Here is a 10,417-nt window from a genome sequence, read left to right as displayed (position 1 = left end):
GGCCCAAAAGGATCATTGATGCACGTTGGGAGCAAAAGCCTCAGTAGCCCATCTTAGTCCAATCACACAAAAGAGTCGCTGCAATAGCGCAGACTACAGGTTAGAGTGCCCAGGAATGATCTGAGGAACATGACAAAGAGTTCATAGTGTTGCTTTGGGATACCATGCTCAAATGGTTACATGAAAACCTTTTTCTCCTGTTGAAATAACAAAATATACACATTTTTTCTGTCTGCCTTTCTTGCGTAAGGTGAAAATTAATTCACGGTGGACATGAGGACTTTGTCCTTGAGGATGACCAAACGGTAGGCCAGGTTAACCTAACCTCTGTGCTCAAAATTAGTTGATCTTGTCTGATGTACAAAGTGATATGAATCTATGATATCTGTAAATCAATGACAAATACTAATACTTTGTCAACAAGAAACAACTATAAAAGCTCTCTACATCTGTGGAGTTCTTCACCAACCACCAGCCATGAGAGTTGTTGTGCTTGCCCTGACAGTGGCCTTTGTGGGTAAGTCAAAATTTATACATTTTATACTTAAAGGTGATTCAGTTAAACTTGCCAGTTTAAAGAAAACCTTTTGAAAGATGAATTAAATGTCAAAATGTGATAGTCCTGTTTCTTTCTTACAGCCTGTCAACAGATTAACCTTGGTAAGCATTATGAGTAGCTACATATGTTATTTGAATTTTTGTTCTTGATGTCTGTATGGTAGTGTGATCATTTGATGAATTATAAATTGAATAGAGTGGAAAATTAAAATCACCAACTCCTTTCAGTTCCCGAGTTTGCCGTTGACAAGACCTATGTGTACAAGTATGAGGCTCTGCTCTTGGGCGGCCTCCCTCAAGAAGGTCTTGCCAGAGCAGGAATTAAACTCAGCAGCAAGGTTCTTCTCACTGCGGTGACAGAAAATATTTTTCTGATGAAGGTAAACACTGTTAACAACTAAGATTTAGTGTACGGTAAAAACTAAAAAAGAGCTACACTGGTAACAAGTAGTAAAAAGTGAAAATGTTTCCATTCAGCTCATGGATCCTGTGATCTTTGAGTATGGCGGCATCTGGCCCAAGGATCCTTTTGTTCCTGCCACTAAGCTCACCACAGCACTGGCCGCTCAGCTTCAGATTCCCATCAAGTTTGAGTATGCCAATGGTGTGGTTGGAAAGGTATTTGCCCCAGCAGGAGTGTCCCCTACTGTCATGAACTTGCACAGAGGAATCCTCAACATCCTTCAGCTCAACCTCAAGAAGACCCAGAACGTCTATGAACTGCAAGAGGTGAGGAATTGACCCAAGTTCATTTTAATCCATTTACAAATGTGCAGAATAACTTACATAGCTTCTCCTTAAAGGCTGGAGCTCAAGGAGTGTGCAGGACACACTATATCATCAATGAAGACCTAAAAGCCAACCATATTATTGTCACCAAGTCTAAGGACCTCAGCCACTGTCAGGAAAGAATCATCAAGGACATTGGCTTGGCATACGCAGAGAGATGTACCGAATGCACACGGGTAATGAAAGTCTACGATTAATATTTGATTAATTTGATTATATACATATATACTATATTTTTATAGTTAAATGGGTACATTCTTTTAACAGCGTGTCAAAAGTCTTATTGAAACTGCAACTTACAACTACATCATGAAACCAGCTGCCACCGGTGTACTGATCTCTGAAGCAACAGTTGAAGAAGTTCATCAGTTCTCACCACTCAATGAGATTCATGGTGCTGCCATGATGGAAGCAAAGTATGCATGAACCAGTGATATTACTTTAAAGTTTTTGAAGTGTATATAAAACTAAAAGTGAATTTTTGTTTCAGACAAACTTTGAATTTTGTTGAGATTGAGAAGACCCCTGTTGTTCCCATCAAAGCTGATTACCTGCACCGTGGATCCCTGCAGTATGAGTTTGGATCTGAGATTCTTCAGACCCCTATTCAATTAATGAAGATCAGCGATGCACCAGCCCAGGTTGAATTAAATGTTCAAGTTAATTGACGTTTAATGTTTTATGTTAAGAAAACGCATCACATGTATCCCCAGTCGAAATCCTCACCAGTCGAAACACTAAACATCTTTATTTTTTCTTCTAGATCGTAGAGGTCCTAAAGCACTTAGTTGCTAACAATATGGCTATGGTCCATGATGACGCTCCCCTGAAATTTATCCAACTAATCCAGCTCCTCCGTGTTGCCACATTTGAGAACATTGAGGCTATCTGGGCTCAGTTCAAGGGCCAACCAGTTTACAGGTAAAATATATTAATATATTTAAGTAGTACTGTACATCAAATAAACATATAAAGCACTGTTGATCTTACTTATGACTAATACAATAAATCTGATAGGCGCTGGCTTCTGGATGCTCTTCCCGCTGTTGGCACACCAGTCATTGTAAAATTCATTAAGGAGAAGTTTCTGGCTCATGAACTTACCATTCCTGAATTCATTCAGGCTCTTGTTATGGCTCTGCAAATGGTCACTGCTGATTTGGAAACCACCCAGTTGACTGCTGTGGGTACATTTTAATTTCCTCAAAATTGCAAATATATGCAACCCAATAACAGGTCATTATAAAAAATCTTTTTAACAGAGTTTGGCTATGCATGAGAGAATCGCGAAAATCCCAGCAGTGCGTGAAGTGGTCATGCTTGGATATGGTTCTATGATCGCCAAGTACTGTATTGCAGTACCCACCTGCCCTGTTGATCTCCTCAGGGTAAAAATATAAATCCATGCTTATGTCTTGATAAGGATTTGCTATTTACTACAATTTCAATTTTTTTGTGTATTCAAACCCTCAGCCCATCCATGATATTGCTGCAGATGCCATTGCCAAGAATGACATTCCTGAAATCTCACTGGTTCTCAAAGTTATTGGCAATGCCGGTCACCCAGCTAGTCTTAAAACGATAATGAAGTTCCTGCCAGGACTACGAAATGCTGCCACTACTCTGCCCATTAGAGTTCAGATTGATGCCATCTTGGCACTGAGGAACATTGCCAAGAGAGAACCCAAACTGGTAAATCTCACATATTGCAGCCATTCAAAATACATACATTTTTTTCATTAAAAAATATTTAAAAAATTACTTACCTTATTTCTCACCTCAGGTTCAGCCAGTGGCCTTGCAGCTCTTATTGGACAGATCTCTCCACCCTGAAGGGCGCATGGTTGCTTGTATTGTGTTGTTTGAAACAAAACCCTCAGTGGCTCTTGTTTCCAGTCTTGCTGGTGCTTTGAGGATTGAGCCAAACATGCATGTGGCAAGCTTTGCCTATTCTCACATCAAGTCCTTGACCAGAATCACTGCTCCTGACATGGCAGCTGTGTAAGAATAACTTCCTTAAACTTAAATCAATATTTTATTGCTTCATTTGAACACAAGCCTTGATGTGATCATGTTTTTCCATTTTTAGTGCTGGAGCAGCTAGTGTTGCCATCAAGCTCTTGAGCCCCAAGTTGGACAGACTTAGTTTACGATTCAGCAGAGCCCTTGCACTGGACATTTATCATGGTAAGTCACAGCCACTGTAAATCATAATATTCAATGATAAGTAGGCACCATGAGCATTTGTTAAAATCTTTATATTGACTATTCATTCAATTGGTTTCTCGGTTAATGTGAAGCTCCTCTAATGATTGGAGCTGCTGGTAGTGCCTACATGATCAATGATGCCGCCACCATCCTGCCCAGAGCTGTTGTAGCTAAAGCACGTGCCTACCTGGCTGGAGCTGCTGCTGATGTTTTTGAGGTAGGGCCCCAAAAAGCTTTTCCTTTTAAAATGTTTTAATAAAATGTGAAAATACCAATTCAAATATGTTCAACAGATTGGTGTGAGAACTGAAGGAATCCAGGAGGCTCTTCTGCAGTCTCCTGCCGCTGATGAAAGTGTTGACCGTATCACAAAAATAAAGCGCACACTGAGAGCAGTAAGTTAACTCTATTTAACTGTTTGTAGTTTTAAGCTGTTAAATAAATGCACTTACCATTCATTTCAACTCCTCAAGCTCACAAACTGGAAGGCTCTGCCAACCAACCAGCCATTGGCTTCAGCCTACATCAAAATACTTGGACAAGAAGTGGCCTTTGTCAACATTGACAAGACTGTCATTGAACAAGCAATACCGGTATTGTGATGTACTTCATGTCGCCTCTCTCATTACTGTAGGTTTGAGATCTGTTTCAACCAAAATGTTAAATTTCTCATAAATACTATCCTCTAGCTTGCCACTGGATCCAGACCACGTGAACTTTTGAAGGAAGCCCTTAAAGCATTGCAGGAAGGAATTGCTGTGCAGTATGCCAAACCTCTGCTAGCAGCCGAAGTGCGTCGCATCTTTCCAACAGCAGTCGGTGTGCCCATGGAGTTCAGTTTGTACACTGCGGCTGTTGCTGCTGCAGCTGTCAATGGTGAATATTTTTATTTTTCATGTTCATTCATAGTTTTTCAAAGAGACAACATTTTCACGTTGTGCTGTTCATTCCTCCAGTGAAGGCCACTATTACACCTCCTCTACCTGAGCAGCTGGAGACCTTCACTCTTGAGCAGTTGAAAAGGACTGACGTTCAACTGGTTGCTGAAGCTAGACCAAGGTACACAGTTATAGCTACATACATGAAGATGAATATAGTAAAATATGAAAATATAAAGCTGTTTTCAAACACAGCCTCCCTTCTTCTTTCAGTGTTGCTCTGCAGACTTTTGCTGTGATGGGAATAAACACTGCCTTCATCCAAGCTGCTGTAATGGCCAAAGGAAAGATCCGTACAATCCTCCCTGGAAAAATAGCTGCTAGAGCTGACATTCTCAAGGGCAACTACAAGGTGGAGGCCCTGCCTGTAGAGGTTCCTGAACATATTGCTACCGTGAGGTAATACAATCTTGATGAAAGACATTTTTTAATGATATGATCTTCTAAGATAATTTACTAGATCTTGAAAAAATTTAACGGTTTACCATGACTGTTTTGGACAGTTTTGAGACTCTTGCTGTGATCAGAAATATTGAAGAGCCTACTGCTGAGAGGATTGTTCCCTTGGTACCTGATTTGTCTTTGCAAAACTCCCGAACACATATCGCCGGTGACGTGGTAAAATGAATTTTACATTTCCAAAGATTTGCATGAGCTTTTATTTGCTTATTAGATTAATTTATTTTCCTTTTCAGTCTTCTGAGATTACTGGGTCTCAGATGTCATCCGAGGTTCCACTGAGAGCTCCTGCTCCACTGCACAAGACCCTCTGTCTTGTTGTCCCATACATTGAAATCAAGGGATGCGTTGAGGTGCACTCTCACAATGCAGCTTTTATCAAGAATTCTACTCTCTTCTACATATTAGGACAGCACTCAGTGCGTGCTGCAGTGTCCAGAGGTATTGTTAGAAAAACTGCATTCCTGCAAGCTTTTTATTTATTATAGAAAATTGTCATTAATGGTTTGTCTCTCACCTGCAGGTGATGGTCCTGCAGTTGAAAGACTGGAGCTTGAGGTTCAAGTTGGTCCTAGAGCTGCTGAGAGACTCCTTAAGCAAATAAACCTTGTTGATGAGGAAACTCCAGAGGGAAAGACCATCCTGATGAAACTGAGGGAAATCCTGGACGCTGAAGCCAAAAATGCTTCTTCTTCTAAAAGTAGCAGCAGCAGCAGCAGCAGCAGCAGCAGCCGCATCATCAGTTCCAGCAGTTCAAGCTCCTCCATGTCAAGTTCTCGCATGAGTAAGGTGAGGACATGTATTGTTGGTAGGCTTTAAGTGTCAGATTTCTTTACGAACCATAAGTAATTGTATTTTTTTTATTAATTTTCAGACTGCCACCATCATTGAGCCCTTCAAGAAATTTCACAAAGACCGGGTAACCTGGGAATTCCACTGTTAACAGTAATGTAACAGTATAGAATTTGTATGAGCTCTATGGAATAATTTGTTACAAATATTTATTTTTCTTACAGTACCTGGCACCCCATGGAGCTTCAAAGGCAGTAAGCAGTGGAAGCAAAGCATCCAGCTTTGAAGTCATCCGTAAACAGGTGAATTCATTTGTGCTATTCAATATACAAAGTCTAAATGTATTTTTTTGCCAACTTAAATGTCCAATTTATGTTTTCAGGATAAGTTCCTTGGAAATGCTGCTCCACCTGTTTTTGCTATTATTGCCCGTGCTGTAAGAGTTGACCACAAGCTGTTGGGATACCAACTTGGTGCTTACTTTGACAAGTCAATAGCAAGAGTGCAGCTTATTGTTTCCTCAGTTGCTGAAAATGACAACATGAAGATTTGTGCTGATGGTGTCCTGCTGAGCAAGCACAAAGTCTCTGTAAGATTCAAACTCCTGTAGTTGTAAAAAACAGAAATAGTTTATGTTGAACTGCCTGTATTTGTTGAATGATTTACTTAAACAAAGCCCAAACCTACCTTTCAGGCCAAAGTTGCTTGGGGTCCAGAGTGTCAACAATATGCAGTCATTGCCAAAGCTGAAGCTGGTGTTCTTGGAGAATTCCCTGCTGCACGTCTGGAGGTGGAATGGGAGAGGCTTCCTATAATTGTCACCACTTATGCTAAAAAGTAATGTTAATCAACAGCAAATTCTTGAGATGTCGTTATAAACGAAATGCACTGATTATCTGTTCTCTTTGTACCACTTCTCAATTAGGCTGTCTAAGCATATCCCTATGGCAGCTCTTGAGGCGGGATTTATGCTTGAAAGAGTCAAGAACAGTGATAAAGAGATTGAACTGACTGCAGCCTTGCCAAGTCAAAGGTCTCTGAATGTCATTGCTAGGATTCCAGAGGTGAGATGCCAAAAACTTCAATTAAACTTTTTTTGACACTGAAAAATATAGTGTAAACAACTGAATTATTAAACAACTTATTTTGTCTATTGCTCTAGATGACACTCTCAAGAATGGCTATTCCTCTTCCCTACGCTGTTCCCATCAATCCGGACGGAACTTTTTCTATCCATATTGATGATGACATTCTGACCTGGCTTAAGAACCACTGGGAGGAATAGATTTAACATTCTCTGAAGAAAATGTGAACAGTGTTTATGTGGTTGACAATTTAAATGAATGTGTATGCAGTGTAATCCTAATAAATATTCAGCAAGTGCCAGAAATGTGTGAATTGTTGTCTTTTCAAAACATAGCCCAGGAACACCCATGATAAATGCTGTAGAAAGGTTATTGGCTCAACAGTCTGTTACACCATGATCTCAACTTGATAAACTATATAAATGTTTCAATATAAACATAGATGAGCAAGACATTCAGAAGCAGCTATCTGTAGATGTTGTACCATCAAACATACATTTAATCTTTGTGAACCTTCCCAATCAGGTTTCAGAATGGGTATAGACTTTTTACTGAATAATTATCTGTTTGCTTAAAAACAAAAATCTGAAACTGTATCAGTGTGTCAGGTTTATGGGTTGGTGTTGGGCTTTCACATTTATCTGACTCCCCCTTGGGCAGATATTGGAAACAATGGCCTAGTGTAGGGGTTCCCAAACTTCTCAGCCCGCGACCCCCAAAATAACAGTGCCAGGGACTCGAGACCCCCACAATCCTCGGAGGTGGGTAAAGTATATACAAACATCATGCGCAACTGCACATATAAACTTATTAGGTCTATCCAAAGACATTTATAAAGAAAGAACAAAAGAATACAGTCTAACATAAAATGACTTTATAGTTATATATTCATTATTTTACTTGTTGTTATTCATAAACCATTATCTATTAATACAGATGGTCAAATTTCATCAAACTGATTTTTGTGCTGATGGATGTCCTCTTTATGCCAACACCGCCCTCTTTTCGTAGCCTACCTGAGGACGATAGCCTTTCTGACGCTTCTCGTCCACTTGCCTCCCTGCATTGTCTTTGGTTGATATTAACCAACGTTTCATTTAGATAAATAAAAATATCTCAATTTAAAGCCTGAAAAATAAGCTATGTGCACATACAGTGTGGGAATGTTTAACGTGGTGCTGTAAATTGACTTGCTGCACCTAACCTAATGCAGTTGCTTATGTGACGTAATCACTTAGGGGTCACGATCGAGAGGGAGGAAATTCCAAAGGATGAAGGCTTTTTATTTGCATGGTTTTATTTTTACTTTAACTAATGTTTGTTTATGTTTTCTTACACTTATTGATTGAATAGGCTATTCCTAATAAAAAAAAGATTTCAGGAAATCATCTTGCATCCCCATCCTCGTGGCCTTGCGACCCCCTTTGAGAACCCCTGGCCTAGTGTATCACTGCTATGTGGATGATACTGATATCAGTTGTTCTTTTACTGTTCTGAGTGATTACAAGAATTGAGAACTTGGATGCAGAACAGTTTTGTTAAAGTGAATAACCCCAAAACAGCTTGCTGGCACATCAGTTAGGGTTGGTTATTGTTTGGGCTTTTTACGATATAGGTGCCAAAAATTTAAACTTAAAAAAAAGAGCAAAATTACTGTATAATAAATAAAAAAAAAAAAATTATCGAAAAAAGTAAATTCTTTAAATTTAACAATATAGTCAATAATAATAATGAACAAAAACAACACTTTACACCAAAAAAAAAAGAATTTCAGTTTCAGCCGAGAGCTTTATTGATTTTGAACACACAAAATAGTTTTATTGTGATCTTACATTACAGAAGGATGATACACATTTTGAAAAAGTTATTCTACTGTACACAACACTGCTTTAACCTAAACCACAATTTATCATAATTTTTTAAGTTTAAAACTTAAAGCTTAGAATCCCGAACTCGACTTAATAGATGAAGAGAGATCACATGCTAAAACTGTCTTTCACTATGATGAATAAACTTTGCAGTTCATCCACAGGCCATTGCGTTCTGAACCGTGGGGCTTGATTCGTACTGATCGCAGATGATCTTTTTAACAACTAAAAGATGAGTTGAATTTGTATTATCAGAGCTTTCCAAGTTGCGTTCACATGAATGAAGGCAAATATTAAAATTGATGGCTCAGGTGATTGTGGCACAGAAATTGGCTTTGTTTTGATTCAGTCCGGTACGCAGTGCTTGAAGTGGAGAAAAAGTTCAGGTGCTCTCTCTTACTCTTGATATTTGTAAATTATTTCCACTTTTGAAATTTCTACAATGATAAAACAATATTTGGAGATATTGCTGGTACAACATATTTGTTTACTGAAGAATCCATTTGTCAAACAACTGAATTAATTATGTTAAATACAAATTTGACCAAAAATAGTCAATTTTTTATCTGTGATAATAGTTCTGCGGTCTATTGAATTCTTCTGTTAATTAAAACAGCGCTTGTATGGTGCGGGCCCCACTGATGGTAAATAGAGACATGACAAGTGGCGCTCACAATCAGGAAGAAATTTTGTCATTTTTGTGCCCATCTCTATTAATTCCTCTATTTATTGATCAAACATTTAAAACAAAATGGCGACACATTAAAATGTGAGCCTTACTAAGAAAAGGTCACGTGGAACCAAACTAGCCTACGGGATTGATTTTACGTCAGAATGTTAATTGAAGCAAAACAAAAACTTTATTGTGGAGAGACTGAAGGCGGTAACAGGAATAAAAGTTAACAATGGATAAGTTTGTGACATGGAATGAAAAGATAACTGAAAATTTGGCACCAGCAGACGAAACCAAGACAGACAGTGGACCTAAAGTTTATTTTCATTTTGTTGGGGCGATTGGGGACAGGTGGGGCCTGGAATCCTTCCCTACCTCCAAAGTGGGGAATGCAAGAAAAATTGAGAAACACTTCCTTAGAATTAGATATTTCTGTCTACATACACCGCAGGTCATCATTTTGTATCTATACAGTAGTAGCCCTAAACGGACAAACTGCTCTACATTACGAGTTTCTTATATATGTTATCTCAATCGGTAAAGAAGCTAAAAAGGGATCTTAGTTCTTTTTTAGCACGTAGTGTCCGAAATGGAGGGGGGAGGGGTGGAGTGAGCCTTTAAGTTTTACATTATGTGACAAATCACCTAAGTTTTCATTTTCATTTAAAAGTCGCAAAAGTTAATTAATTTGCATCTCTGAAATCTTACCATTTATCAATTTTATTTTAATTTTTTCAACACACTGGAATGTCTGTTAGCGCCCGACAGTAAAGTTCTCTCTTCATCAATTTGATTTGCTGAAAGTTCTGTCTTCTTTAGTTTGGTTGATCAGTCTGAGAGTTCAAAAGGTCCCATGTCCAACTTCGAGTGCCGTTCCAGACATTTATTTCTGGGTTTGAGTTGGGAATATCTGAAATAAATAACATTAATTCATTTGGAAGACGCTTTTATCCAAAGCGATTTAGATTGCATTGTATAATTTTTGCAAATAGCCTCCTCCTGTTGAGGTGTGAAAAGGGGCCTTCTGCCAGCCCGGTGACGTAGTCT

General features: G+C 38.8%; 1 protein-coding gene across 1 annotated transcript; it reads left to right on the top strand.

Annotated features, from left to right (window-relative positions):
- Positions 1–459: 459 nt before the first annotated feature.
- Positions 460–7,029, top strand: LOC130429625 (vitellogenin-like). Its single transcript, XM_056758290.1, has 28 exons — positions 460–517; positions 640–660; positions 787–938; positions 1,036–1,287; positions 1,362–1,523; positions 1,615–1,763; positions 1,838–1,988; positions 2,111–2,268; positions 2,365–2,530; positions 2,610–2,735; positions 2,821–3,039; positions 3,131–3,348; positions 3,437–3,534; positions 3,648–3,772; positions 3,849–3,950; positions 4,029–4,148; positions 4,245–4,431; positions 4,512–4,614; positions 4,707–4,892; positions 4,997–5,111; positions 5,189–5,393; positions 5,476–5,741; positions 5,827–5,871; positions 5,969–6,046; positions 6,127–6,333; positions 6,439–6,581; positions 6,670–6,808; positions 6,907–7,029. Exons 1-28 carry the CDS (start codon positions 478–480, stop codon positions 7,027–7,029), a joined length of 4,056 nt encoding a protein of 1,351 aa, XP_056614268.1. The 5' UTR covers positions 460–477.
- Positions 7,030–10,417: the final 3,388 nt, after the last annotated feature.

Source organism: Triplophysa dalaica, chromosome 10, assembly GCF_015846415.1.
Source record: "Triplophysa dalaica isolate WHDGS20190420 chromosome 10, ASM1584641v1, whole genome shotgun sequence".
NCBI lineage: Eukaryota > Metazoa > Chordata > Actinopteri > Cypriniformes > Nemacheilidae > Triplophysa > Triplophysa dalaica.
The sequence above is the reverse complement of the archived record's forward strand: the minus strand, read 5'-3'. Positions and strand labels throughout refer to the sequence as shown.

Coding starts and splice junctions, on each gene's coding strand:
- LOC130429625 (XM_056758290.1), top strand. CDS start 478: ATGAGAGTTGTTGTGCTTGCCCTGACAGTGGCCTTTGTGG. Junction 4,893..4,996: donor GAACATATTGCTACCGTGAG/GTAATACAATCT, acceptor TGTTTTGGACAG/TTTTGAGACTCTTGCTGTGA. Junction 6,334..6,438: donor TGAGCAAGCACAAAGTCTCT/GTAAGATTCAAA, acceptor CCTACCTTTCAG/GCCAAAGTTGCTTGGGGTCC.